Below are 15,530 nucleotides of genomic sequence, written 5' to 3'. Positions count from 1 at the left end.
AGAGACCTGGAGGCATTAAGGGAGGGGGACTTCCAGATGGGCAGGGGCCCCCGAAAGGGCCTGGGGGAGGAGGGCACGACCCTGGCTGCGTTTCTCAGCCTCCTTCCCGTCTAAGATCCACAGGCTGTTTCTGGGTGACCGCCCAAATGGGGTGCCAGGTGGCAGTGTGGGCAGCAGGGCCTGGGTGACGGCAGCTGGCTGGCACGCTCCCCCACAGATGGAGACACCCTGGGGAGAAACCCTAGAGGGAAAAATCCGGAGGGGGTGGGGGGAGGGGAGACGGGGATGGGCCGGAAAGGACAGACCTGTGACAAGAATCTGGGCCTTTGCTCGCCCGGTCCCAGCCCGGCTGACCGCCGTACACTCATACGTCCCTTCCTCGGTCTTAGAAGCCCGTGGGATCTCCCAGCTGCTGTTTCCCGACACCCTGTGAACACAGAGCAGCTGGAGACACACAATAACACTGACCCCCGCCAGGGCCCCCCAGCCTTGTCCCGCCCCGGAACCCTGCCCAGAGGGGACAAATCCTCTTGGAGACTTGGTAAGGAGGGGCAAGGCAGCCGAGGACGTGCCAAGTCTACAACATGCTGGGTGACTCTGAGCGAGTCCCTTTCCCTCTCTGAGCTCTGGGCTTTCATCCACGACGGGGAGGGTCTCGGAGGGTCCTTCCCACCCTGATCCCACGGGCCCGGGCCCTGCGTGGGAATGTTCCGGAAGCTCAGCAAGCCCACAGCTCCTCCACAGGGTGACGATCCAGCGGTGGTGGGAGATCTGGGGACCACCCTCCCCTCATCCCTGGCCGTGCTGGGAGATGCCCAGGACACTATGACCGAGATCAAGGTCCTTCTCCTGCCACCCACATCCCTTGGACCCCTGGGGCTGGGGACACAGAGCAGACAGCACCCACTCACTGAAAGTGCCTCTCCTCGCCCAGCCTGGCTCCGTTCCGCCGCAGCTGTAGCCTGAAGGGGAGGGTGCTGTGTACAGAGCAGGAGACCAGCAGGGGCTGGGCCAGGTAACCATGGATCCTAGGGGGCATGCTGACCAGGGGGGCACCTGTAGGCAAGGTCCGGCGCTCAGGATTCCTCCCCGCCCGCCCTGCCACAGCCTGCCAACGCAGAGACCACAGGGATGAGCCAGGAGGCCAGGATTCAAGCCACAGCCCCACCATTTGGGGGTCACCAAGAGCGGGGTCACCTTACCCCTGTAAGCTCAGTTCCCACCTCTGTAAAACGGGCTTAATCCTGACACTGATGTCACCACGCTCTCCGGGGAGCTGGTGAGAGGCGGTGCATGGAAAGCACTTGGCATGTCCACAAGGCACGGCAGGCCCCCTCAGGACGAGCCGGCATTGCTTCTACGGTTTCTAAGAAGACCAGCCAAGACGGACGGGTCTGTGCAACCACCTTCTCCACGGTCCTGGACGTAGATGTTGCACCAGCCCTGAGAAACCTGATAAAATGCTCCCCGGACCGGGCTCTCCAAGCTTCCAGACCTCTCATCCGCCTGGAGGGTCGGTTTTACCCGAGGATGTTGGAAGAAAGCCTTTTTTATTTAAAAATAAGCGAAGCTGAAGTATGGCTGTGAATGCAAAGTTCACACGCATTTTTGAGATAAGAGACTTCAATGAAATCCCACAGTTTGTGATGAGCCCCGTGGGGCCCCTGAGAGACACTCCCCCCCCCCCACCGCCCCCACCGCCTGACCCTGGTCCTGGGATGACACATTCTCTTTCCTTGGCCATTAGAATCACTCCGGTGGGAAAGTCTGAGAACGCCCCCCGCGGGGTCAGTCACAGCTGTCAGTGCCTCACTGGGTGATCGCGGGCGTGTGCTCAACTCTTGTCCTGCCCTCCCCCGCATCCCCACCAGAGATGCTCCTTGGGTGAGACAATGCACCAGACGTCCTCCGAGCCCAGAGCTGGGGGTGGGAGGGCAGCAGGTGACATCATGCTACAGGCTCCCTGCCACATCCCAGGGGAGAGGGATGTCAGACCATCTAGCCACGTCCTCAGCTGTGTGCAAAGCAGCCACCGCTCACCCACACACACTGGAATCCTCGGCAAGGCCAGCCCAGGCTCTGTCTTCCATGAGCTGAATGGGCCCAGGGACCATGGCCCAGTCCTCACTACCTGCTCCAAACCCAGAGCCTCCTGCTCTAATCCCAACTCCCAGCCTCCCGACCCATCAAGTGGGGAAGGAAGCAAAACACCAAACCACCTCCCTTCTCCCTGCCCTGCCAACACACACATACTCTCTCTCTCTCTCTCTCTCTCTCTCTAATCTAGTGCTGAGATGAAGACCAAAATCCAGAGAGAAATCCAAACTCTTCGACTCATCTGCAAGAACAGGACAGAGAGAAACAGGCTATTATTGCCCCTGCTGAAACTCCCTCCTGAAAATTCCTCCTTGGAGTTATAAAAGCCAAGGGAGGAGGGGCCCAGGGACCACAGCAGGGGAGTGGAGGTCAGGAGGCTGAGAGACGGGGTCCCCAACCGCCCTACCCTGCCCTAACCTACCCTACTCGGATCCTCAAAGTCCCCCACCTCACCCTAGTGCCCTCTCTGCATCCCTATTTGTAGTAGACAGAGGAGTCTGTCCCTTGTTAAGAGATCCCCAGCAAAGAAGATGTTGGATATCAGTGGCATCCACCTCTGTGAGCTCCCCGCCCAGGCCACTGCCACGGGAAAGGGGGGAGTGGGCAGGAGGAGGGAACAAAGCCCAGGAAGGAAGCTGATGACCAGTGAACTCAGATACCCCACGCTAGGACCAGAGGCAGAGCTACAAAGCCAAAGACTCAGCCCTGCCCTCTGGGAGCTTCTGAGCTGCATGCGAGACCTCAGGGACACAAGGAAACAAGCAAAAAGACATACATGTAGGAACCAACACAACATGACCGAAGATAGGACCACAAAATGACCCGTGCCCACAAAGACATAACAGTAACAGCAGCTACCACATTGAAGGGCCCAAGTCCACAATGCCCACATCATGGGCACAGCCTCAGAGCACCCAAGAGCTGTCTTGTTATGTGTATTAACTTATGGAACCCTCAGGGCAACCCTGTGAGATGGGTAGCCTCAGCTTCTCCGTCTATAAGATGGGGACACATCTCAGAAGCACTCAATGAGCTAACGTATGGCAGGTGCTTGGTTCAGGATTATCCCATGAGAGGTGCTCAAAATGGTGACTAGCTTAGTATTCCCATGATTAGGATTATGGAAGAGCAGACCCATACTTGCTGCCCTGCCCACTGCTGTGTCTACAACGCCTAGCACCAGGACTGACACAGAATGCATGTTGGATGGACATTTGGATGGATGCACGCACGCATGAGTGGATGGGTGGATGGATATTTGGATGGATGGATGCATGGATGAGTGGGTGGATGGATGGATAGGCAGATGAATGGATGGATGTTTGGGTCAATGAAGGGTGGGTGGAGAGACGAATGCGTGAGTGGATGCATGGGTAGACGGGCAGATGGATGGCTTTGTACTAAATCCTCGACTGATTGTTCCATCTGAACCATCCCAGTGTTTAGCATAACGCATCGCAGAGTTTCCTGCTCATAGAAGTTTAATTTTCTAATATCACGCGATCAGGGAAGGCCTCCAGGAAGAAGTGAGTCTCCAAGTGAGCCGGGGCGCTGGGGGTGACGAGCGCTACTCACTCACCTGGGACCACCCCACTGTAGGAAACTCCAGAGACACGGAGAAGGGGATTCCCCTCGTGGTCTTTGCCCTTCACCTTGAGGTAGAAGCGCTCCTGGGGGGCGTGGAAGGGCGGTCCGCCCCAGAGCTGATGGGCGGAGCCATTGGAGAGGGGCTGCATGGGCAAAGTCAGGAGGGGCTGCCCCGAGCTGCGTGAGAGCTCCACGGAGTCCAGGTGGCCGGGTGCCTGCAGGCCCGTGGAGTTGATGACCAGGGAGATGGGCACCCCTGCAGAGGGAAGGGTGAAGAAGAAGCTGGCTCCATGATCCTCCCCAAGCAGGGGCCCTCAGACCATAGTCAGGGACCCAGCTTGCTTGGCCCTCCTCGCGGCCCCCTCACCTCTTTGCTGTGCCAACTAATGCTGGGGGGTGGCTAAGCAGAGGGGGCCTGCTACTGTCCGTGGTCCTGAAACGCCACTGTCCACCCACACCACAGCTTCCCACAGCTGCATCACCTCCACTCTGCAGACTCGGGCTCTCCTGGAGTAGAACTGGGAGGGGGCATTTCTCTCCACCACCACCCTCCCCCCATTAACTCTGGCGTGGGCTGTCATCGGGCAGGCTCTGGGACCAGCCAAGGTGAGACACACGTTAGTTTGGGAACGCTGACTCCTGCCTATCCTCTCTCCCCCCCGCCCCCCCGCGGTCCACTTTGCTTTGATTTTCTTTTCTGTCTTATTAGCCCCGGGCTTTTCACCCTGTTCCAGAAAAGACAGAGCTGGAGCTGGGTTTCTGAATTCCCTTAGTTGATTTGGGAACTTTGCTCGGGTCTTTCCCTTTTCAGGCAGTGATTACTGTGTTTTGTCTCAGAGATCACAAACCAGGGAAGAGAGGGTGTGGCTGGATAAAAATCTGAACGCCTTAACATTTTTGAAGAAGCGTGGAGAACAATCTGGAAAGGGCACATCAAAATCTGGAAGTCCGGATTCCTTGGAAAAATAACGTGTGTCGGCGCTCGGCTCCATTCACATGTGGCAACAATCGGCCAACGGCAGGTAGCTGCTGTCCTCTGTACTTGGGCAGTTGCTGTCCAGCTATAGCCATGGCCTCCAGACTCCCGGATGCCCCAGCACTGAAGCCAAGTGCCAACCACTTCTCATTTGCAATTGCCCTGCTGTTTCTCTCTCCCTTTGTTTTTAAAACTTTCTTGGAAACCACATCTTTATCAAAAGCAGAAACCCAAGAAGGTCCCAAAAAGGTCCCAAGAAGGTCCCCTTCACTCTCTTCCACTGGGGACTGGTCCTGGCGACCCTTCAGTTTTCAACCCCCACTCGCGCGCTGCATTTAGGAGTTCTTTTCTCTCCTGGCTCTAGAACGGGAACCAAGCTTCCCTGCCTCCCCCCTTCCTGACGCTGGGAAAAACAAACGTGAAATGAGCAAGCAGCCCCCTTTCGCTTTGGAGATGGTCCTCGCACAGAACCAATAAGGGCTGACAACGATGACAAACGTTAGAGCAAACACACGCTCAAAAGCTCTAAGGATCTTGTATGCACCGTGTTGGTCATTAGTCAGTGGTCCGAGTTGACCTGACCTGGTTTAGATCCCTCCCCTTCTCTCTTCTGAGCTGGTCCCAGCAAAGTCCTCTGATGGCCCCACGGTGAGGGACCATACTTCCCAAACTATACACTGGGACCCCTGATCTGGCCACCAGACGGTACTTTCTGGCATGGAGCTCTGACAACCCGAGCCAAGAGCCCCTGCCCGCTCTGGAGCCCTCCTCCTCCAGATGGAACCACGATGGGACACACAGGCAACCCCAGATCCCAGGGGTGGCTTCTAATCAGAAAACCGACCCTGTGCCTCCAACTCCAACATCCCCCTGGGCTCTCAACCCCCATCAGCCTCCGGAACATCGGAATGTCCATCAGGACATGCATTCCTCTGGAGTAAGATACTGTTCTCCTTTTCAAGTAAGCTAACAACTGACCAGCACCTGTTAGTTTCTCGGACTAGCCTGCTGTTCCGTGGAAAACCGAAGAAGCTCTAGACGGACAAGTTTGGACAAAGAAAAAAGAGAAAGTGTGGACTGAGTAGTAAGGGGGACAGCCAAAGGTCCTGGGGGCCTTTGGGGGCAGGGAGTGTGTTCTAAAGGTAAATGGTCACGGCGTCACCTGGGTGGGGACCAGTGGAGAGGGTGCTGGCCCTGGGCTCGGTTCACTGTGGTCTGAGAGAATGGCTCAAGCCAGCCTCTTCCGGGTACATCGCAGTCACACACTCATAGCCTGCCCCCCAAGGCTCCCCGATTCCCAAAGGCAAGCCCCGCCTCTTCAGAAGGCAGATCTGCATCGTACCCAGGGTCCGGAGCACCATACCTTGTAGGGGCCACTCAATGGTGTGGTTGAGGTCCAGAGAGGGCTGGGTGGAGAAGCCGGCTCGGAAGTCGATGTTGCTGACGCCTGTGATCCTCACCGAATGGCGACCGCTGCTGTAGACCTAGCGCAGGCCCCGGCCCCCGTCACCAGGGCATCCGCCTCCGGTGCCCCAGCACCGGGACAGACACGTGGGCAACTTACCTACTCCCTGGGGGCCCAGCACGACGCTCCCCAAATGAAGCAGAAGAAGCCTCAGCTACGGTAGTGTCCTTAGTGGGACCCCTGAGGCCGTTCTGCCCTTCTGGCCTCCCCCCCATCCAACACCTGCAGCTCTGTCTGTCCCCCTACAGGTCTAAGCCCTGCCTTGCCTTCCCCACTGGCATTAGAGCTCTTGGCTCAAAGCCGCTCAGAGTTTGAAGGGCAGGAGTCAATGCTACCCCCTCCCCTGCAGCACCCACGCCCAGCCCAGGGCCTGGAGCCTAGCAGGTGCTTCACAAACGTTTGTCCAATCAGCAGGAGCTCACATCCCTCCAAGGCAGCAGCCTCCCCCATCCCAGGACACTCTGCCAGGGATCCAGCCTACCCCAAGTCCCTGGCCTCCAGCACCTTGCAGATTAGAGTGGGCCCTGCTCCCCCTGCCAGCCCTTGTCCCTCTGAGCCATCCTTCCCCCCAAGGTCACCCTTGCTTCTTTTGTTCATTCTTCACAGGATAGGTTCTGAACCTCAAGCCGGCTCAGGCACCCACCTCTGGACCCTCAAATCACTTCTCCAGCTTTCTTAAAAGTTGCCTAACTAACCCCAAACCGCTCTACTTCCTCTCACTGGTGCAAAGCAGAATACTCCTCCTCTGTTCTGGACCCTTTGCTTCTACTGATACGCCCACCTCGCCACCCATGTTCCAGCCCCCAGCCTCCCAGGGCCCCAAGGCTCTCGGGACAGGCAGGAGGGAGACAGCGTCTCAGCTCGGTGAAACTGGTCCCCTCCCTGGGCACCAGGGCCCCGTACCTTGATGGACCACAGCCCAGGATGCTCGGGCTTAAACGCCACGACCTTGGCAGAGTCAGGGATGCTGAGGAGCACGTTGAGGCCCTCGTCCTTCTGCAGGATCCTCCCTGTGGAACGCCCAAGGGTTTCTGTCCCCACATCTTTCCTGTGACAGAGGCCCCATTCTGCCAGGAACCCATGGTCTTTCCAACCACCAGCCTCAGCCTTCCCAGAGAAAGTGACAAAGGCCTTAGGCGGTGCTCGGGCCTTTGCCTCATTCTACACTCCAGCCTCATCCACCCCCGGGTGTGGGCCATACACCTCGCCTCCAGACCTGGGGACCCAGGACATCCTCGGAGCTCCATGAGGCCAGGTGGCTGGGTCCAAATCACACCGACCCTGGGTGACCTGGACAAATCACTCCACCTCCCAGAGCCCCAGCTTCCCATCTCGGTGGCATGCCACCAATTCTTGCCCCGACTCGTCTGCTAGCCCACCGTAGGGACCCACTGAGAGAATACGGGTAAGACTCCGCGTGAACCTTGCATCCCGGGGACCGTCATTACTCTTGGAGAGAGAGAGAGACAGAGAGAAAGAGAGCCCAAGCACGTGACAGAGGGCGCACTCAGGAGAGGGGCAGATGGAGAGACAGAGAGAATGTGAAGCTGAACGCGGAGCCCCATGTGGGGCTCGATCTCACAGCCGTGAGATGGTGACCTGAGTGAAATCCAGAGTCCGATGCTTAAGGGACTGAGCCACCCAGGCGCCCCCAGGACTGTCGTTGTTTTAATTCCCCTCCCTTGGCTGCTAACAGCCTCCCTGCTACCTCATTCACCATGGGCACCCCCACTGCCCTCCACTTGGCACCCCCCCCACCCTCCTTATTCCCAGAGCCTTGTGTCCAAACCCACTGCCACCCCGGGTCTCTCTCTTTGTCCCACCCCGGACTCCCAGCTCAGTCTTGGGGCCAAAGCACAGGCCGGCCAGTCCTAGGGTGCACATACCCAGCGGGTCGCGGACTTCGATCTTGGGACCCGGACCGCTCAGGGAGATGGTGACCTCCTTGAGGCTGGGGTCAAAGGGAATCCTCCACGTGTGCTCGCCCTCCTCCTTGTGGTCCGTGGACAGCAGGTGCACCTTGGAGGCCTGGATCGCTGACTCTACCCACTTCAGCACCTGGGAGGCAGGTTATGAGAAGCTGATGCCAGCAGAGGTGCCTGTGGTCCCGCTTGTGTCTGACCCACTGGAGGCAGGTCTCTGACAGGTCGCCAGCAGAATCCAGTCCCCCACCCTGGGTTTTAGGCAGCGTATAGGCTTTCCAGGTCACCCAGTCCCCCCACACTCCCACCGCTCTACAAGAGGGCCAGTTCACACATCATCACCCTCCTGGCCTGAACTGAGGCGGCTCAGAGGGAATGACCAATTTCTATGGCACCCACCACTTCCTCCAGGAAGCCTTCCTGATGCCTCCTACCCACAGATGAACCCTGGAGATCCGGAATCTCCCCCAGAGCAATGTGATTCACTGTCACCCCCCAAGGGGCCTCAGGCCACATTCCTGCCAGGGTAGCACACTCTCTAAGCAGGACCGAGAGGGTCTGCTGCCAAGATGGAGTCTCCTCCTGATTCATTTCACAACACTGAGAAATCCTAAGTCCCTGGTTTCTAGAAGTGCTTATTCATTCTAGAATCTTAAGTGTTTTGGACAGGTCCCATTGAAAAGCAGGCAACAGGCGAGGACTCCCCCACCCAGGTACACATTTAAAGTATGATTTTGGTGGGTGGGGGGGTTCTCAAAGACCCCCCCCCCCATGCATGCACAGACCCCATGTCAGCAACCCCGGATCCAGTCTAAGTTATCTCACGGAGCACAAAATTGTTGAGTTTCTCCAAATCGTGACCACGATCTTCAAGCCCCCGTGTCCTGTCCTAGGATTTAGGCAGCTGTCCAACCCGACTCAAGGTCAGCGTGCCCCTGACTCTCCCCACGCTTATAGGGTTGAACCCCCGGGCCTCCCTAGGCAGCTCCCCCCACACACGCTGTTCTCTGACAGAAATGACCTGCCCCTTCTTTATCAACCCACTCCTGACTACATTCATGCCTGTCTCCCCTCTTGGCCTGGGAGCCCCAGGAGGGCAGAGACCCTCCGCCGCGCCCCGAGCTCAACGTCTAGCACAGACAGGGTACTCAGGAAGCATGTGCTCACTGTGTGTGGTCTGACAGGGCACACACCTCCTGACCAGGGCCACCAGATTCACCTGGCAGTCACCTGACTCAGCTCCATCCCGGTCCCTGCCTTTGTAGCAGCCACATCCCACAGTTTCCAGTAAGAAAACCAGGCAAGAGGACTCGGAGGGGGCCTCCCCCGCCCCCCCGCCGGCCCCGGGCCAAGTGACTTTAAGGTTTTCACGGGATGCTTCTTGAACTAAACAAAATGAAACAGGAACCTCACTGTCCAACAAATTAGCACCATAAGCGCAGAGAGAAAAGAGCTCCCATTGGCGAAATCTGGGGCAACTTGAACCCCTAAAAGAATAATGACTTTAATCAACTGAAACACATTGAACTCTAGAATCTGTGTGCCCCGGGGTGCCCGGGTGGCTCATTCGGTTCAGCGTCTGCCTCGTGATTTTCGGCTCAGTTCATGATCTCACAGTTCGTGAGATCGAGCCCCGTGTTGGGCTCTGCACGGACATCGGGGAGTTGGCTTGGGATTCGCTCTCTCTTCCTCTCTCTCCGCCGCTCCCCAACTTGTGCACGCTGGCGCTCGCTCTCTCTCTCTCTCAAAATAAATAAACTTTAAAGAATCCGTGTGCCCATAACACTCAAAGAAAAGCGAAATTCAAAACAATAAAACCTCATTTGCCACCAGTGAAAGCAACCTGCTAATTAAATAGAAAGAACTAAGTGCGATCCCTGCCTTTTCACTGCGCCTCAAAAAACCAAGCCATCCCTTTGGAGAAGCCAAAGCTCTTTTTTCAGGGAAGAACGCCCACTAATGAATGTGAAAGAGATGATGCAATGAGGAAATCATCATTTTGCAACCCCTAATGAAATCATTGTTTCAGGCAAGCATCCTCCACGGACGCCACAACCATTAGATGGAAGGCGGGTGGGGAACTGAACGTCCATGTGGAGCCCCAGCATTTACCCCACAGACCGCTTGAGTCATAAGGGGAAAAATGCGGCCCTACAATGCACCGAGAGCTGGCTGTCACCACCTTCACCAGGAATCAAACTATCATCAGGAACAATCAGACATTATTTACCTCCCGGGGCAATGCAACAGAAAATACACACAGCACCAACCATGAAATATTCCTGCCAGAAATGCTGGCTTCCATTAATCAGCCACTGAGAGCTAACTGGCAGGTTAGGGGAAATATGGGGGGTGAGGGAACAAATTAATGACACCATAAGGAAACAATCAGATGAATCCGTAACACGGGATACTGTACAGCCGATGCCTCTCCAGCAAGTTAGTGGCATTAAAAAAAGGGTAGACTGTTCCAGATGGAAGCGGACGTAACAGACACAACAAGTAAATGAAATGCACAGCCCCTGATTAAACCCCGATTTGACAAAACGTGTTACCGAAGACATTTTGAGGACAATTCGGGAAACTGAATATGAACTTGGCATCTGAGGATACCAGCAGAATACTATTCATTTTATTAGAGGATATCGTGGGCTGTGTCCAAGATCATATATATATATTTTTTAAAAAACCCACACATGACTATTTACGGATAAGGTGTCACGATTCAACAAAAGGCATAGAAAGAGACAGATAAAGCAGGCGGGGTAAACATGTTAGGTGCTGAATCTAATTGGGACATAGGTTCTTTTTTGTCTGTTTCGAGTTTTGATTTAAATTCTGGTTCGTTAGGGGCTCCTGGGTGGCTCAGTCGGTTGAGCGTCCGACTTCGGCCCTGGTCACGATCTCGCGGTCCGTGAGTTCGAGCCCCGCGTCGGGCTCTGGGCTGATGGCTCAGAGCCTGGAGCCTGCTTCCGATTCTGTGTCTCGCTCTCTCTCTGCCCCTCCCCCGTTCATGCTCTGTCTCTCTCTGTCTCAAAAATAAATAAACGTTAAAAAAAAATTTAAATAAATAAATAAATAAATAAATAAATTCTGGTTCGTTAACACATCGTGCAACACTGGTTGCAGGAACAGAATTTAGTGATTCATCACTCACGCACAACACCCAGTGCTCCTCCCCACGAGTGTCCTCCCCAGTCCCCATCCCCCATTTAGCCCCTCCCCCACCTGCCTCCCTCCACCAACCCTCAGTTTGTTCTCCACAGTTAAGAGTCTGTCTTCTGGTTTGCCTCCCTCCCTCTTTGTTTTTCTTCCTTCTCCTATCTTCTTCTGACTTTTCTTTATCTTTAACATCTTCCATGATCATATTTTTTTTGTAAAGAAAAAGTCCTTGGAAAAGAACAAGTACGCCATGACTTGAATATATACCCCCTAGGCAACCACAGGGGTACCCTGGCGCTCGCCAATTCTTATCAATCTAATCAAACCTAATCAATCGCCAACCAAATCTAATCTGGAAGTAGCTTCCTGGGATACTGTCTGGCAAAAGTCGAAACCGCATTCAGCTTCGGTGAGAAGACGTTCTGCGATTGACGAGTCATGTCTGCTGGGATACGGGGTCCGAAAGCGGGCCTCGTGTGCTACATGTCGGCCAACCTTGCTCCTCATCAGAGTCCTACTGTGCGATCGCCGGCGGGAGAGAAAAGGGAAAGAAGGGAATTGGAAGAAAAGTGCCCGAGATTTAAAAAGTGAATACATTTTGTCCAGACTGAGCTGGAACATCTACACGTTGTAGTCAGTTACTACAGGATACGAATCCCAGGTTCCGAACACTCACTTCTCTGTATACTTGGAGGTCCCTCTTTCTTCTGTTTCGCCCAGCTTTCTTTCTTTTTTTCTTCAATTTGATTTGTTTTGAGAGAGACAGAGAGAGCTTGAGCAGGGGAGGGGCAGAGAGAGAGAGAGAGAGAGAGAGAGAGAGAATCCCAAGCAGGCTCCACACAGTCAGTGCTCAGAGCCTGAGGCAGGGGTTGAACCCACAAAAACGTGAGATCATGACCTGAGCCAAGATGCGGATGCTTAACCGACTGAGCCACCCAGGCGCCCGCTCGTCTAGCTTTCTACGTAATGTTTCCCTTGGAAAGGTTCTGCGCACACACGGGAGCTGGCGGGAGGAAGCGGCCGTCGAGGCTCCCATCTGGAGAGGCGGACAGAAGCCAGCGAGGTGAGGCAGCTGCTGCCACAGCTCCAGGACCACTGTCATCTTCCCCCGGGGCCGGGCCTTGTCAGGGGTCGGGAGGAAATCACAACCGAGCAAAGCTGCCTGAAGGCGGTGGCTGCACCAGCTGACAATTACCCAGAGAAATCGCACGCACTGTTGCGTTGCAACTGTCACTGCGAGCTTGTTCTAGGCTGACGGAGGGACGGTGCCCAGGAGTTCAGGCTACCGACCGGCAGAGAAGGCTCAGACTGAGCTCAGTGCCAGGGACCCCACCAGGCGGCGGCGTGCCCACGGGGTCTGCCCTAAGCCCGTCACCACCAGGGCGCTGCCCTCAGCCAGCTCGGATCCCCTGTGCGTCCAGGCCTGTGGACAGGCTTCCTGGACCCTACAATCCCCCCAGGGCTCCAAGCGGAATCTGGGGAGCCCTCGGAGCGGAGTGCCTTCATCAAGCCAGCTCAATGTTTATCTGGCGAAGACAATGGCTTCCAGATGTTAGCGGGACCGGGGGCCCGCGAGCCCGTGCTGCAATGGGGCTCATCTCTGTCACCGATAGGGAAGGATGGAAAGAATCTGGAGCTGCTACCCTGGCCAGATGGCTGCCGCTGGGCCTTTCACGGCAGATAAATCATCCCCTGGGGCCCCTCCCCCAGACGCCTGACAGCCAGGCCGGCCGAGGAGGCCGAGCGGGGAGGCCAGGGGCCTACAGGGCCCGAGAGCCGCAGAGCAGAGGGCTGGGACCGGACCGTGGAGCCTGGGGCAGGAAGCCCAGCAGGCAGTGATGGAGAGAGGGCACCAGCCCCTGCCAGCTGGGCGCCACCGCTGGGCGCTCGGGTCCTGAGAACCTTTTCCGAGAGAGCCCTTCCTCTCCAGGGGGGTGTGCCGGAGCCTGGCACGGGTTCTGGGCTCCACACCAAAGCAGGGGGCTGGAGCCACAGCCGTCACGAACTCTCACCAAGGGCTTCCGGGTGCCTGTCCGGACAGCGCCCCCGTCTCACCGGGCAGGGGCTCTCAAAAACCCAGCCGTGTACAGGGGGAAACGGAGGCCCAGAGAGGTTAAGGACTGAGTTCGGGTCACACGGCAGCCAGGTGGCAGGGCTGGGGTCCGAAGCCGGCATGCGGCCCTAAACCTCCACCGGGCTGCCCTCTCCGGGAAGAGTCCGGGATGAAGTCATCTCTGGGGCCGGTGCCTCCTGATCTGTTAACTGGAACCACCTGGTCAGAGCTCCCCTTCTCCCCTGCACCCCACGCTTGCTGCCTTAGAAGGTAGCTCGCCTTTCTCCTAGTTGAGAAATGTGCAGAATCTGGGCGATTTGCCACGTTTGTGCGGGCTGGGCCGGTGCTAACAGGGGCAGGGTCTGGGCCCCCAGAATGGACTTCCCAGGGCCAGAGAAAGCTTCAGAATGAGGGGCTTTGCCCAGCAATTCCGGCCCATTCTGCCAGGGCTGGGCGGGGGTGGGGGGCTCTGTGCCAGGGCAAGGGGGGCCTTGGACCTAGCTCAGCCGAGACCAGAAATGCACACCCCCAAGGGGCCATGATGCCTGCCTCCCCCGTCCACTGAAGGATGGCAAAAGCTCCGAACTGACCCCGCCAGGGGGAGAGGATCTTCCCCTTGCTTTAACGACCCTGGAATCCCATAGGGCCAACCCCACAACCGGAAGAAAGTAAAGGCTCAGAAGCACCGAGACCGGACCTGGATGGATTCTGTCTCTGCGCCCGGCACCTGAAGCTGTGCGCGGTGAGCGTAGCAGGTGCACGGTCAGCGAAGGGAAGAGAGATTACAGAACGTGTCGCTCCTGCCACATGGGACGTACCTTGGGAAGGTGAAGGGGCTAACGACACAGGCACTAATTTAGGGACTCCCGCAACTTCTGAGGAGTCATTCTCTCGGCTGGAGGCCCCCCTGGCTTGGGCAAAGACACCGTCCCCTCTGCCGGGTGCCCCGGCCGCTTTCTCAGGCTTGCCGAATGTCTGGGCACATCTGGAATGACGCAGCTCTGTGGCCAGGAAGGAGAAGGATCCAGGCCGCTACCCAGAGGCAGCCAATGCTGGGCCACCGGAGGTCCCATCAAGTGAGACACCTACCGCCGAGTCAGGCTCCCACAACAGAAGGCTGGGTACTATGGCCAGGAGCCAGCGGAGTCGCCCCAACTTCCCCGCCTCGAGAGAGAGCACAGGGGAGCCCAGCCCCACACACCCGGGCGGGGCCGTCCTCCGCTACCCTGCCCGGCACCGCACTGTCTGATTAGCCGGTGACAAGCACCCAGCTCCCACCCAAATAGGTCTCCCCCCAGACAAGGACCCAGCCATCCCTCCACTCGTCAGTGCCTCCCACCCTCACTTGGGCGGCTCAGCGCCAGAGGAGGTGCACATGCCAAAGAATAAAGTCCAATGTGTCGCGGAGAGCCATAAACGCCATCTGTCAACAGGGAGTTAAGGCACGCTAATCTAAACACGGCCCCGGAGAGCATAAATACAGAACACACACAAAAAAAAACCCTCTCCTGGAGGCTACAGCAGGGCTGGCTGGGGCCAGGGCCTGCCTCACACACACAATCTCTCTTGCCTTCCTCCTCCCAGGGCCTCGGGCGCAAGGGACCCCGCATCTGTCCACCCACCGGCTATTGACTGAGCACCTGCCCCACGCTGGGGGCTGCATAAGGTGCCGGGGATACGGCAGCAGACGGGACCCGGGATACAGGACCCATAAGGGCCGGGCTGTCAGGGAGCTCACAGCCTAGTGGCGTTACGTAACAAGAAGGGAAATCAAGGGAGGTCTCCCAAGGGGACAGCATGTCAGCTAAGACCGGGAAAATGAGGAGCCAGGGGAGGAGAAGTGGGAAAAACGAACCGCATGAGCAAAGGCCCTGGGGTAGAAAGACGCGGGGCACTGAAGAAACAGCAGAGGCCAGTGGGGTGGCAGCGGTGAGCAAAAGGGGAGAACACGGGCCACGGGGTTGGATAAGGGCCCGGACCTTCTCCAGGGGGCAAACAGGAGAGGCTCATTGGTCAGATGAGGGAGATGGAAACGGACATTCTTATTCTTTCCAGGGACGCAGTTGTGAACGTTTATGAGCATGTCACCGGAAGGATCCCTCTGGCTCCTGAAAGGGAGCAGGCAGACGCGCAGGGAGAGGGAAAGAAGGGCAAGTTCTGAGCGGCCAATGGGGCCTGGAGGAGAGGAAGGGCAGGCACCCAGTTCAAGAACACGGCGAGGGTACAGACGCCAGGTCACTGACAACCTTGCATCTCAGGACACAGGAC

General features: G+C 57.0%; 1 protein-coding gene across 1 annotated transcript in view; it reads right to left on the bottom strand.

The window, feature by feature from the left end:
* The window catches only part of HMCN2 (hemicentin 2), a 147,175-nt gene that overhangs the window by 108,618 nt on the left and 23,027 nt on the right, over nucleotides 1-15,530 (bottom strand). The window contains exons 5-10 of the mRNA XM_030293836.1: nucleotides 8,012-8,183; nucleotides 7,029-7,135; nucleotides 6,024-6,144; nucleotides 3,677-3,940; nucleotides 912-1,056; nucleotides 306-427 (exon numbers count right to left, since the gene is read on the bottom strand). Of these exons, the coding sequence (XP_030149696.1) occupies nucleotides 306-427; nucleotides 912-1,056; nucleotides 3,677-3,940; nucleotides 6,024-6,144; nucleotides 7,029-7,135; nucleotides 8,012-8,183 (931 nt within the window). The remainder of the gene's footprint in view (nucleotides 1-305; nucleotides 428-911; nucleotides 1,057-3,676; nucleotides 3,941-6,023; nucleotides 6,145-7,028; nucleotides 7,136-8,011; nucleotides 8,184-15,530) is intronic.

This window comes from Lynx canadensis, chromosome D4 (genome assembly GCF_007474595.2).
Source record: "Lynx canadensis isolate LIC74 chromosome D4, mLynCan4.pri.v2, whole genome shotgun sequence".
In the NCBI taxonomy this organism is placed as follows: Eukaryota; Metazoa; Chordata; class Mammalia; order Carnivora; family Felidae; genus Lynx; species Lynx canadensis.
The sequence above is the reverse complement of the archived record's forward strand: the minus strand, read 5'-3'. Positions and strand labels throughout refer to the sequence as shown.